The sequence below is a fragment of the Microcebus murinus genome, chromosome 6 (genome assembly GCF_040939455.1).
Source record: "Microcebus murinus isolate Inina chromosome 6, M.murinus_Inina_mat1.0, whole genome shotgun sequence".
NCBI lineage: Eukaryota > Metazoa > Chordata > Mammalia > Primates > Cheirogaleidae > Microcebus > Microcebus murinus.
In genome coordinates this window covers 80,629,704-80,644,140 of record NC_134109.1, presented here as the reverse complement: position 1 = coordinate 80,644,140, position 14,437 = coordinate 80,629,704, and the positions used below count along the sequence as shown (strand labels likewise).

The 14,437-nt window shown below is 39.0% G+C and overlaps 1 protein-coding gene across 3 annotated transcripts in view; it reads right to left on the bottom strand.

Moving 5' to 3' along the window:
* Positions 1 to 2,550: 2,550 nt before the first annotated feature.
* Positions 2,551 to 14,437, bottom strand: part of NUSAP1 (nucleolar and spindle associated protein 1) — a 34,563-nt gene continuing 22,676 nt past the window's right edge. Inside the window, exons 6-10 of one of the 3 annotated variants that reach the window (XM_076004262.1) lie at positions 14,180 to 14,367; positions 11,991 to 12,145; positions 8,590 to 8,706; positions 4,982 to 5,090; positions 2,551 to 3,768 (exon numbers count right to left, since the gene is read on the bottom strand). In XM_076004262.1, coding sequence (XP_075860377.1) covers positions 3,675 to 3,768; positions 4,982 to 5,090; positions 8,590 to 8,706; positions 11,991 to 12,145; positions 14,180 to 14,367 — 663 coding nt within the window. In that variant the 3' untranslated portion in view covers positions 2,551 to 3,674. The remainder of the gene's footprint in view (positions 3,769 to 4,981; positions 5,091 to 8,589; positions 8,707 to 11,990; positions 12,146 to 14,179; positions 14,368 to 14,437) is intronic. The other 2 variants (XM_012766459.3, XM_012766458.3) reach the window with 2 other exon arrangements.

Sequence of the window (14,437 nt, the reverse complement as noted above, 5' to 3'; positions counted from 1 at the left end):
AGACTACTTACTATCCCCAAAGCTTCCCCAGTCATTTTAAGTATTTAGAGCAGGAGTCCTGAAACTAGGGCCTGCGGGCCACATGCAGGTATTTTTGCCTGTTTGTTTTTTTACTTCAAAATAAGATATGTGCAGTGTACACAGGAATTTGTTCATAGTTTTTTTAAAACTATAGTCCGGTCCTCTAATGGTCTGAGGGACAGTGAACTGGCCCCCTATTTAAAAAGTTTGAGGACCCCTGATTTAGAGATTAGATATGCCAAGAATAAGACCCTGATTAACACAGTTTAAATTGATCAGTTCTTGTCAGCTTAGAGAGAGGAAATAGGAAACAATAATGCAGCTGGAGTACCCTGAGCCAAGTTTACAAAGAAACAAGAGCTATACAAAGCTAACAACTTTTGGGCTAACTTTGGGCCTTTCAACATCTTGGGCTAAAGTTCATTTTGTATATTTTTATGTAATTATCTTTTTTAACAGCTTTATTGAGGTATAATGTATATAACAAAATTTGCCTGTTTTAGAGTGAGATGGGGTCTTACTCCATCCCCAGGCTGGAGTGCAGTGGTGCAATTGTAGGTCACTGCAGCCTCAAACTCCTGGGCTCAAGTGATTCCCCCTGCCTCAGCCTCCTGAGTAGGTGGGACCACAGGTGCATGCCACCACATCGAGCTGATTATTTTCATTTTTTGTGGAGATGGAGTCTTGCTATGTTGCCCAGCTGGTCCTGAACTCCTGGCCCCAAGCAATCTCGCCCACTTCATCCTCCCAGAGCACTGGGATTATAGGTGTGGGCTACCACACCATATACCAGGCCAGTATTGGTCTTATATCCTGCAACCTTACTGACCTTATTAATTTTAGTAGCATTTTAGTGAATTCGTAAGGATTTTATTTATATAAGACCATGCTGTTTTTATTTTTTAACAGCTCTATTGAAGGATAATTGACCACACTAAATTGTATGTATTTAATGTGGATAATTTACTTTCGACATGCATATGCCCTTGAAACCATCAAGACAAAATGACTGCAGCCAGCACAGTGGCTCATGCCGCAGCACTGGGTGCTGGGAGGCTGGGGCTGGAGGATCGCTTGAAGCCAGGAGTTTGAGACCAGCCTGAGCAACATAATGAGACCCCTGTCTCTACAAAAAAAATAGAAAAAGTAGGGGCAAGGTGGTGTGCACCTGTCGGCCCAGCTACTTGGGAGGCTCAGACAGAAGGATGACTTGAGCACAGGAGTTTGAAGTTGCAGTGAGCTATGATCACATTACTGCACTCTATTCTGAGCAACAGAGTAAGACCCTGTCTCAAAAAAAACAAAAAATGATTTCAGTCCTACTTACCCACCCACCTCCAGGCAATCCCTGATCTGCTTTCTATCACTATAGTTTATTAGAGTTTAATATAAATAGGATCATATAGTTTATACTTATTTTTTGTTGTGGCTTGTTTCAGCAGTTACTTGAGATTCATGCATGTGCTCTACTATATATCCGTAGTTTTCTTTTTCTTTTCTAAGTTACATACCATTGTATGGAGATACCAGAGTATCAGTCCATCACCTGGTGATGGACATTTGGGTTATTCCCAATTTTTTGGTTTTCTTTTATTTTTAAAATTTTATTTCAGCATATCATGGGGTTGAAAATGTTTTGGTTATATAAATTGCTTTTGTACAGTTTGAGTCAAAATTTTAAGTTTGCCCATCACCCAGATAGTGCACATTATAACCATTAGGTGTGAATTTACTCATCCCTTCCCACTTGCTTGATTTCTCATGAGTTTTATTTCCATATGTGTACATAAGTGTTGTTCAATTAGTTCCACTTTAATGGTGTGGTGCTTATTTTTCCATTCTTGTGATACTTCACTTATAAGAATGATCTCCAGTTCCATCCAGGTTAATACAAAAGGTATTAGTTCATTTTTTAATGGCTGAGTAGTACTCCATGATATACATATACCACCACCTTTTGTTAAATCCACTCATGTATTGATGGGCAGTTGCCACATCTTTGCAATTGTGAGTTGTGCTGCTTATTGTCAATTTTTGGCTATTACAAATAAAGCTACTATGAACATTTAAGTATTTTTAGGAACATAATGTTTTCATTTCTCTTAGGTAACTACCTAAGAGTGGCATGGCTAGATCACAGGGTAGATACACAGTAACTTTTTTTGTGTGTGACAGAGTCTCGCTTTGTTGCCCAGGCTAGAGTGAGTGCCGTGGCATCAGCCTAGCTCACAGCAACCTCAAACTCCTGGGCTCAGGCAATCCTTCTGCCTCAGCCTTCCAAGTAGCTGGGACTACAGGCATGCACCACCATGCCCGCCTAATTTTTTCTATATATATTAGCTGGCCAATTAATTTCTTTCTATTTATAGTAGAGACAGGGTCTTGCTCTTGCTCAGGCTGGTTTCGAACTCCTGACCTCGAGCAATCTGCCCGCCTCGGCCTCCCAGAGTGCTAGGATTACAGGCGTGAGCCACTGTGCCCAGTCAGTAACTTTTTAAGAAACTAGCAAACAGTTTTCCAAAGTGGTTGTACCATTTTATGTTCCTATCAGAAGTGTAGTTAACTCAGAGCTTTCTTCATTGATCTGATATTTGCCTTTTGATAGGAAAATTTGAATTTTTTAAGTACCTAAGAGTGTGCTATGTTCTAAAGACCCATATACAAAACAGGAAACTTAATAAAGCCTGAGAAGTGCTGTGGGAAGATAAAGGAAGCCTACAGCCATTTCTTCTTGGGGTGGATATAGTGGTCAGGAAAGGATGCATAGAGGGTACATAGAAACTCTTACTAAGCTTAGCTGGTCAATCAAATCTTGGAAGACTATTTACAAAGAATGAATCTATAATGAGGAAAAAAAATTTATTTATGACGATCTTGAGCAGCACAAAACTTAGCTCTACTGAGGTGCAAGGAACATGTGGTGCTAAGCAACTCTATTTTTTTCCATAAAATGTGTAAGATAAGTGTATGATGGAGCATGGTAATCCAGAAAGCAGTAATCCTCCTACTTCAGTAGAGCCCTGTAGCTTTTATTTTAAAATAAGCAAGGCTAGAATGAACTATAGAGTTCTCTTTTTAACAATATAATGAGTAACAACAATTACATGAAGTGAGCTGAGCAAAATACATATAAGTATAAACAAAACATTTTTCACCTAGGTAAAATATTGATGCTATAACCAAACCATATAGTCCAGATTTATTAAGATTACTAGATTCTCTTGACTAGAGGATGCAGCAGTGGCCTTTCTATCCTAGCTTACCCTATTTTTAGCTTGTTCAAATTCTACTGAAGCTTGTATAACTAGTTGCCATCAGTTAAGTGCTACTGCCTAGAAGAGGACTGCAGGTCTGTTAATATCAGAACCAACAGGGGAACTTGACATTAAGAATCTAGGTTAAGGATCTCTAAGATGGTTCTCCTTAGAAAACTGACGTAGCTAAAAACCATTTCAAAGAATTTGAATTTGTGAGCTTTAAGGTGATGTCTTTTCAGAGATGTAGCACATGAAAAACCCATGGACATTATGTAGATTATGAATAGTTAACAGTAGAAAAAGATATTTTGATTAAAGTGAGGAAGACAGTATAAAAATATTTACAAAAGGAAAACAAGTTCAGAATGAAGGAATTGACAAGACGTTCAAAAATTACTAGTCTTCAGCCATACTGAGGCCCCTTCGTGCTCCCAAAACCTTTGCTTTCTTCTCCTTTCGTTCTTGCTCATGTTTCTTCCGTTGCTCTTCCCTAAGAGGGACAAGTCACACGTTAGGCTCTAGTGAAGTTCTACCACAGACACTTTAAAGCAACTATTGTTGAACTAATATCCAAACTTAAAATGACATCTAGCACACTTGTGTAAAACAGACTCTTACAGGGCACTGTGCTTGCCTAGTAGTCTGACACCTGTTAGTCATTGTTGTGTTAAAGGGCTAGGAATTGGTATTTTCCTTTTTGTTAATTCAGCATTCTAAAATTCTGCATGGAACTGGAAACAGAAAGCACTTTGGTGATTGAATCCAACTCCTGTACTTTTAAAAAGTTGTATTTATTTATTTTTTAGGGCCATGCTAATCTTCTCTGTATTGTTCTAATTTTTAGTATATGTGCTGCCGAAGTGAGCTTTAGAAGTTTGTTTTAAATGAGAAATCTCTATACCTCTACACCTAGAAATCAAAGTCAAAAGTCAAGCTCAAAATCACAGTCTAGTGAAAGTGCTAGAACTAGAACAGGGGGCTTGTGGGGGTCTTCTGATTCAAGCCACTAGGTTTTTCACTGGAGGGGATTAAACAGAAAAAGAAAGGAAAAGCCCAGTATCATGTTAACTAACTTAATAAACACAGTTGGTAAAGGCATTGGTGGCAGCTGGATATAGGCAACAGTCAAATGATAAGTAGCCCTGTATCAGTATCAGGAGAGCTCCAGTCCGGGAACCTAGACTCAACCAGAACCAGCTGAAGCCCAGGCTGAGCTCTGGCTTTAAGTTGGTTTTCATGCTGAAGGAAATCTCTAAGGACCCTCCTGGGTGTTTTTCCCCTGAAATGGCCTTGACAACTTGTAAGCCCAGTTTCCTTGAGTGAAGAATTTACATCTGCCTGCATACCTAGGTTCCCTGGGCACTTGAGGTTTGGTGTCTGGAGGGATATCCATGTGCACTGTTTGGTCAGATATGTTATGCAAGAGCAGTACTGTGAATCCAGGTCTTCTTCTGAATCACCTGGAAAGCCTTGGGAACAGTGCAGATGGTTGGATCTCACCACAAACCTACTGATTAGGAATTCATGAATAAGATATGTTTCATGAGGCCCCGGGCTCAAAAGTAGCATGAGTTACATACAACTCACATGGCAGTTAATGTGTTAAACACCACTATACTGAGACTATCCCTCAGAGGTGCTGTTTTATATAGACAGTCTTTTGAAATTAAAAGAACTATAAAACTGAATAAGTATGTACTTACCTGGTCTGGAGACGAGGTTGTTTGTAAGTTTTCTTGTGGAAGTTAACTCTGTTTACATGTTCATTCAGAGAATTATTTTCTTTAGATTGCCCCCATGGTTTCAGCTTTCCTAATTTAGGATAGAGACAAACCAGTTGTATACTTTCAACTTCATTGTCTTCATCTGTGGCTACTTGCTTGCTATCAACATTTATACTTTTTGTTTTTATAGACACTTGCCAGTATATTCTGTAATTTATTTTAATTTCATATTCCACAGATATAAATTACATTTTTCCTCTAAAGATGTGTCCTATTTTTTAATCCTTGTTACGTCACAGAAAAAATGTTAACACTAAAAAAAGTCTTGGGGAGTATATATTCAGATCTACTTGAATCTGTGTTTCTGGGAAAGAAAAATAAAGTTAAAAAAAAAAATCTTAATACTAAACCAGCACATTAAAAAAAGCCATTATAATCAAGAAGTTTATCCCAAGACTGCATAGGTGTTATGTTTAATATTAAAGTAGTATTTCATCAATCACTGCAACAGGACCAATTACTAAAAAAAAGTAGAGAAATAATATTTATAATTAAAAAAATAATAATAATAAAAATAAAGTAGTATTTCACCTGTGTCATTACTGCTAGCTATTAAATGTATTTGGAAAAGAATGAGTGGGACTATTTTGTTGGCTTTAGTATTGGGACCAGATTCAGTAATCCCACTTCTGGGTATTTATCCAAAAGATTTGAAATCAGTTTGTTGAAGAAATGTCTGAACTCCCATATTAATTGCAGCACTGTTCATAATGGCCAAGTTATGGAATCAACGTAAGTGTCCAACAGATGAATAAAGACAGTATAACATATATACATACATAGCCGGGCACGGTGGCTCACGCCTGTAATCCTAGCACTCTGGGAGGCTGAGGCGGGCGGATTGCTCGAGGTCAGGAGTTCGAAACCAGCCTGAGCAAGAGCGAGACCCTGTTTTTACTATAAATAGAAAGAAATTAATTGGCCAACTAATATATATATAAAAAAAATTAGCCGGGCATGGTGGCGCATGCCTATAGTCCCAGCTACTCGGGAGGCTGAGGCAGCAGGATTGCTTGAGCCCAGGAGTTTGAGGTTGCTGTGAGCTAGGCTGACGCCACGGCACTCACTCTAGCCTGGGCAACAAGCGAGACTCTGTCTCAAAAAAAAAAAAAAAAAAAAAAAAAAAAAGGACATTCTGTCATTTGCAACAACATGGATGGAATTGGAGAACATTATGCTAAGTGAAATAAGCCAGGCACAGAGAAATTCTGCATGTTCTCACTTGTATGGAATCTAAAACAATTAAATTCATGAAAGCAGAGAGTAGAGTGGTGGTTAGAGGTTGGAAGTAGGAGGAATGGGAAGATGATGGTCAAAAGGTGCAAAGTCTCAGGAGGAATAAATGTTTTCTTGAGATCTACTGCATAGCATGATGAATACAGTTAAAAAGTGTACTGTGCATTTGAAATTGCTAAAGGTACATTTCAAATGTTCTCACTACTAAAAATGATTTAAGTATTTGAGGTGATGGATATGCTAATTAGCTTGAGTTAACTATTCTACATTGTATTCATAAATCACATCACTTTATACCTCATAAATATGTACAATTATAAATTTAAAAACTGGAACCAAATTTCCAGATGTTAACAAATTGCTTTTTTTTTTGAGACAGAGTCTCGCTTTGTTGCCCAGGCTAGAGTGAGTGCCATGGCGTCAGCCTAGCTCACAGCAACCTCAAACTCCTGGGCTCAAGCAATCCTTCTCCCTCAGCCTCCTGAGTAGCTGGGACTACAGGCATGCACCACCATGCCTGGCTAATTTTTTCTATATATATTAGTTGGCCAATTAATTTCTTTCTATTTATAGTAGAGACAGGGTCTCACTCTTGCTCAGGGTGGTTTCAAACTCCTGACCTCGAGCAGTCGCCCGCCTCGGCCTCCCAGAGTGCTAGGATTACAGGCGTGAGCCACTGTGTCCGGCCAACAAATTGCTTTTTTAATTTAAATTTGTATTATTTTTTTATTTTTAAAGATGAGATCTCACTTATGTTGCCCAGGTTGGAGTGTAGTGGTTATTCACAGGTGTGATCATAGCACAATACAGCCTCAAACTCCTGGGCTCAAGTGATCTTCCTGCCTTAGCTTTCTGAGTAACTGGGACTACAGGCAGGAAGCCACTGCAGCTGGCTGTATGTATTGCTTTTTATATTATTTGTGTAGTTAATGACTTGTTTCTGAGGACCAGTGATTCATTTATGGCAGTTTCCATTTTTAAAAAGGTCTTTCACACCCACCTTATCATTTGATCCTTTCAATAACCTTTGAAATTAACAATACTTATTTACTTTCCCTTCCATAAAACAGAAGGAACTGACTGGCTTGTCTAGGATATAAAAATAATAGCACAGATGAAGCTCTAATCCAGGTTTATTGATGTCAGTATAAGTTAGTAGTGGTCAGTCATTCTCATCACATAAACATTTTGAGTAGCTGGTATGTGCTAGGGATTGTTTTATGTACAGAATTGTTTTATGGGACAGAATAGTAAACCAAAGAGTAAAAAATCTCTGCTCTCTGGGCTTACCTCCCAATGGTAGAGACAGTTAATAGTCCAAGTAACATATCGTCAGATGGAGCTAAGTGTCATGAAGAAATGTAAAAGCAGGAAAGAAGTAAAGAGGGATTGTGGGACGCAGGAAAGTGAAGGAAAGGTGGTGACAGTTTGAGAGGATGCCCCATGAAAATGAGGGAGCAGGCTGTGCAGAGGTCTGTGTGAAGAGTATTCTAGATAGGTAGAGGGATGGCAAATTCAAAGATCGAACTCAGTGTGTCTGAATAGTTGGAACACTAGTGTGGTTGGAGCATCGTCAGAGAAGGGAGGATGTAATGAATGAGTGTAGGGGGAAATCTTGAGAAATTCTGAGCAAGGGAGTGATGTACTCTGATTTGTTTTTAAGGATGTAGTGGGACAAAGAGGCTACTCTAGCTCAGGGAAGAGATGATGGCAACCTGGACCAAAAGGGGCTGCAGTGGAGGACTAGAAGTGGACAGATTAAAGATCTCTTTCAAAGGTAGAGTTGGAAGGACAGACAGGCTGGATATGGAGTCTAAGAGAGTGAATAGGCAAGGATGACTCCAAGGTTTTTCCCCTGAACAACTAGGTAGATAGAGGTGCCATTACCACAGATGAAAAAACGTGGGGAGAAAAAAATGGGGTGTGTGTGTACGTATGAAGTAGAGAATTATTTTTTACTACAGTTTAGCTGATTCTACTTCTAAATAAGATTGAAGTTTCATTATATTTATGTTTCGTTAATCTTGGTAATTTACAGATAGACATTGTTATTTAAGTGATTCTTTCAGGAACTCTGTGTGCTTTAAAGTAACTCCAGAAGCACTGAACGACAGATTACATTATACCTTAATACATGTGTAAGAGTGGTTTAAGGGGCAACCTTGGGATCCTTTCTAGGATGTCAAGTATGGCTTCCACTGAGACACTAGCATTTTTTCACATCCTTAGATGCAGGATTGACTAATCTGATGTCTTTTATAGGCCCTGTACCTCAAAACACTCCCACATACCTTTGTGTGGCTCATAGTTGAGGGGACGAGACAAACTTGCTTTAAGATCAAACACTGGCTTCTTATTGGAGACTGGAGTCTGCATTGCCTCCGTTGTCAACTTGAATGGGGTAATAACTAACAACAACAAAAAAACACCAAAAAACACCAAGTATTAATTAGAAAAAAAGACCCGTTATAGTTTTTGTCAAAGTATCACTTCTCAATCTTAAAATTATAATCTCTGTTATAGACTAAATGTTCGTGCCATTCTCCCCCACCCCAAAATAATATATTGGAATCCTAATCCCCTCTATGTAATTGGTATTTGGAAGTAGGGGCTTTGGGAGGCAATGGGATTGAATCGCATTCATTTCTTATAATGGGACCTCACAGAGTTCTCTAGCTCTCTTTCTACCATGTGGGAATACAAGAGGTTGGCAGTCTGCTAACCAGAAGAGGGCCTTCACCAGAATCTGATCATGCTAGCACCCTGGTCTGCCTGATCCAGCCTCCAGAAGTATGAGAAATAAATGACTGTTGTTTATAAGCCAGTAGATGGTGCTTTATTATAAAGCAGTCCAAATGGACTAAGACAATCTATATGAACAAATGTGGGGTTAAAAAGGAGAAAAGGGGAGAAAATACAAACTAAGGAAAGTTCACCTATTAGAAGTTTTGTTTCTCCTGTTAAGCAAATATTCTGATTATTATTAAATTTTCTAGGATCGGCTGGGAGTGTAGAATTCTTTTTGAAGGAATAATAGGGTCATTTTTCAGTCTATTTCTCTTATAGTAGATAGATACCCTTTTAGATAATTATGTTATTGGCCAGGCATAGTGGCTCATGCCTGTAACCCTAGCACTTTGGGAGGCTGAGGTGGGAGGATTGCTTGAGCCTAGGGGTTCGAGACCAGCCTGAACAACATAGCAAGACTCCATCTCTATCTAAAAAAAAAAAAAAAAAGAAAGAAAAAATTAGCTGGGTGTAGTGGCGCATGCCTGTAGTCCTTGCTACTCAGGAGGCTGAGGCAGGAGGATTGCTTCAGCCCAGGCATGTGAGGTTGCAGTGAGCTATGATGCACTCTACCCTAGGCAATAGAGGGAGACCCTGTCTCAAAAAAAAAAAAAAAAAAAAAGCCCAGCTTGGTAGCACACGCCTGTATTCTTAGCTATTTGGGAGGCTGATGGAGTTAGATTGTTCAAGTCCAGGAGTTTGAGGTTATAGTGAGCTATCATAGTGCCACTGCACTCTAGCCTGGGTGACCCTATCTCTTAAAAAAAAATTGTTATTAATAGTATCATCATTAACACAAACAGATATAAAGAAACATGATCACATATAGTTGAAAAGATTCATGGCTGTGGTTAATAATAAAGGCTGTATAACTTATGAACGTGAATTTTTGCATCATAAAGTTAGAAGTATACCAAAATGGTATAACTTGGTAAGCTTTTTGCTATAGATGGACATCAATATCTGGCACATTTTATAATCCCCTTTCCTCAAAGAGTAAGCCACTCACTTTCATCCAGGTTGTTGTCAAATGTTAACACCTGCCTGTATTTGTGAAGCACCATTCAGAATGTATAAGCTATCCCATCATGTTACTATCAAGTGCTGGTAGGGAGTGGAACAAGGGACTGTCATACGCTGCTGGTGGGGGCACTGAAAAGGTTTAATTCAGCCAGGATAGTAAATGTCTACACACCCTCCAATCCAGCAGTCCTGCCTCTAGGTCTAAAAAAACTCGTGCACATGTACAAGAGACATGTTCAAGAGTGTCCATAGTTATATCATATATAATAATGAAGGCCGGGGACGGTGGCTCACGCCTGTAATCCTAACTTTCTGGGAGGCTGAGGTGGGTGGATCCTTTGAGCTCAGGAGTTCGAAACCAACCTGAGCAAGAACGAGACCCCATCTTGCTCAGAAAGAAATTAATTGGCCAACTAATATACATAGAAAAAATTAGCCAGGCATGGTGGCATATGCCGGTAGTCCCAGCTACTTGGGAGGCTGAGGCAGAAGGATCGCTTGAGCCCAGGAGTTTGAGGTTGCTGTGAGCCAGGCTGATGCCACGGCACTCACTCTAGCCTGGGCAACAAGCCGAAACTCTGTCTCAAAAAAAAAAAAAAAAAAAAAAAATGAAAGCTGGAAATACCAATATGTCTATAAGCAGGGAAGTAGATAAAACAAAATATATCCATACCCCTGAAAAGTACAGTGAAAATGATTCAATATGGTTGAATCTTCAAACATTATGCTGAGTGAATGAAATAAATCATAGGAAAAGAAATCAGAGTTTGATTTTGTTTATATAAAATTTGTCATTTGTTAATTGGAAAAATATAAAACTATCTCTTCCAAACTGGGCACACTCCCAAATTACTTACAGAGGATGGCTCAGAATGTTGTAAACATTTAGTTTTGGCCTCGTGCCTTTATCTGTGGGCATTTGTAAACCTGTTCTCATTATAAAGTAGGTGGCTACTGTTCAGTAACTGCCAGCTCTTTGTAAATAACAGTTGTATCTTAGGTAAGTCCACCAATCATTCTCTATCACTGCCCCCTACCCAGTGCCTTTCTTCATGATTTGGAATGTTTGCTGGTGGATACAGATAAGGGTAAGGAGGTAGAGTAGGAATGGGAGGTCATTTAGGGGAAGAATCATAAATTTATTATTCTCACCTCTGGGCTCACTCGAAATTTTGTTGTCAGTCTCACTTACAGTCTTTAACTTAGGTGATTAAGACATGAAGTCCTTAAACCGTCTCTCCACACTGATTATTACCAACCATTCTCTCCTCTAGTCTTATTTCTGATGGAATCTTGTAGTCTCAGGGAATCTGGCAATAGTTTCTGTATCTGTGTAACCAAAGATCTTAGACCAACACATTCCACAGGACTGTCAAGGGAACCTTGACATATCTAGTTGTATTACAACTTGATATAATGTTTGAACCTTCATATCACTACTGTAAGTATTCTTTTGAAAGGTAGTGGTCCAGCAGAAAAATATCTGTGTAGAAAAATATCTGTATGTATTACTCTGGCCTGTATAATCTATTAGTCATTAGTGTGACATTTATTCCATGAACCACTCTGTGGTCTGGGATCCTGTTAGTTTCCAAGTCCTGCAGAACCTTTCAGAGACTGTAATGTATACTGTGCTCTTCCTCTCACTCCCTGAGTTCTAGAGGGGCACAGTGCTCCTTAGGGAGCCCTCAGGCAGATATCATGCTTTTGTTCATGTCTTTGACATTTCTGTCACAAGTATAAAATGAAAAATATCCTATGGTAAAATTTTCAGTTGTGATTTATAGAGATGGAGAGGATTTCAGGGAACCGATATACTTAATAATTTTGGGAAATTACATGGCTTAAAGATGAAACAGAAGTGTGTTTTTTTGTTTTTTACCAGCAACAGCAGAATTCCCCTTGGTGGTCTTGTGTGTCCCAAGCACAGCCTGGCCTTTTGAGGCAATCCCAGATGTGGTCACATGTGCAGACTTTCTGGCTGGAGTCTTGGTCAGTGAACGCTTATGCTCATTATCTTTAGTAGCAGCTGAAAACCTGAACAGTACAGTGGAGTATAAGACATGAGTACTTGGGGCAAGAGTAACCTGTGTCAAGCTTATAAATAAAACCACTCGACCATTAGCAAGTAAAATGGTCTCAATAAATACTTGTTATATGAATGAACCTCTTTTGCAGAAGAAACATGTTCTTAAAGGCTGATACTAAAGCAAATCATTTATCAACTTCTGTTACTTGTTAAATATGTTCTTGTATTTTCTGTTCTCCCTGCCTTGGCCAACAACAGTATAAGACAGCACTCAAGGTATAAGTCTGTAGGCCTTAAGTTATAGTTTAGGACATAATCCCAGGGGCTCCCCTTCTTTCTCTTCCTGCTCCTGGGGTCAGCAAGTCAGAGGGAGCAGGAGATGGCTATGCCATATGAGCAGTGATAACAGATCTTATATCTTCCTAGAAGAATGCCATTCAGTTGAGTGGTACAGAAATAACCACATTCTCTACTCATGGCAAATGGCCATTAATATACTTCATTGATTTTCTGATGTGTATTTATTCTACATTTTAATGTCTCTGAAATTGGTATGTGTCTTGTAATTGGTAACATGTCAATACTTAATTGGCAGTCACTTTTCAGTCAATGTTGTCTTAAATTCAATGAAAATCCAGTAATGACATATATAAATGCACATAGGTTTGGTGGTGATAGGGTTAAGAGAAAGAAACTTCTGGACTTATAACTATAAATTTGATGGTCATCCTGAATCAACACACTGAAATTATTAACAAGCAGTATATAATAGAGTTGAAGAAAATTAGATGTTTCTTGGCACAGTGGCTTATGCCTGTGATCCTAGCACTTTGAGAGGTCAAGGCAGGAGAATCACTTGAGCCCAGGAGTTTGAGACCAGCCTGGGTAACACAATGAGACCCTGTTCTCTACAAAAAATTAGAAAAATTAGCCAGGTGTGGTGGCATGAGCCTATAGTCCTAGCTATTTGGAAGGCTGAGGCAGGAAGATAGCTTGAGCCCAGGAGTTTGAGGTTGCAGTGAGCTACAACTGCGCCACTGCACTCCAGCCTGACTACAGAGCAAGACCCTATCTCAAAAACAAATTAGACGTGATAGGATAGGTGCTGTGAAGTCCAGTTCTGTACAATGCAGTGAAGCAAGGACCAGAAGATTCACCATGGGGTTCTTAAGTAATATCAATGAAGCTGGGGCAGTGGCTCACACCTGTAATCCCAGCTACTTGAGAGGTTGAGGCAGGAGGATCACTTGAGGCCAGGAGTTCAAGACCAGCATGGGCAATAAAGCAAGACTCCTGTCTCCAAAGAAAAAAAAGTACTGAATGAAATCAGAACCACTAATTATAGGTATTTCATATTCCAAGCTAACTCAATAAAGAGAATTGCAAACTTAAGGCCATTTTTAAGTTTTAAAAACTATGTTAGATAATTGCACATGTTGGGAAAAGTTACCATGCCCCAGGTCTATTAGATTCTACAAATGCCTTTTGAAAAGGAGAGAATAAAATTTTGGTATTAGAAGGAACTTGAAGATTTTCATCTATGAGGACAGTCATAGTTGAAGGTGACCTTGATGTTAAGAAAGGCACAAGCAAAGAAAAATGGGGATTAATGGGGCATAATATGGGTATGATACTGCAGTGCCCAATGGGTTACAATATTAGTACTTTAGGAAAAGTCAATTTTTCAGTTCACTGCATTGAAAGACTTTCTGTAGGAATTTAGCATTATGTATTATATTTAAATCAATGGAAAACTTTCTCCTTAGACATCTTGACAGGCTTACATTAATAAAATCAAAGACTATCCAAATATTATCTTTTTAAAATATTTACTTATTAATGAAATATGTGCTTAGGAAAGCTGGATAATACATAAAAACTGAACACACATTTAAAGAGAAAAGATTAGAACTTAAACTGTTTACTGATCTCTCAGTTCCTTATCTTCTGTTTTTTTTTTTTTTTAAACCAATGTTAAAACAAATTTGATATTGTCCACCTGAAATCTTGCCTATGATTATACTCTGAAGTGACTTCTTTACCTGACACTCATTTTAGTTGCGGAGAGAGCAGAGCACTTGACTGACCCCTTCAGACCCAAGGTGCTCTGACTTGCAGGGCTGTGAAACCAGCCTTGTAAGTGCTGTTGGCTGACGGGAGTACAAGCCACAGAACTTCTTCCTTTTGGAGGAACTGGAGTCACTACCTTGCCCTTATTGACAGTCTGCTTCTGAAAAACAGAAAAAGGCACCATTTTAAAAGCTTGGTCTCATATACAGTATTGTCTCCAAGACAAAGCC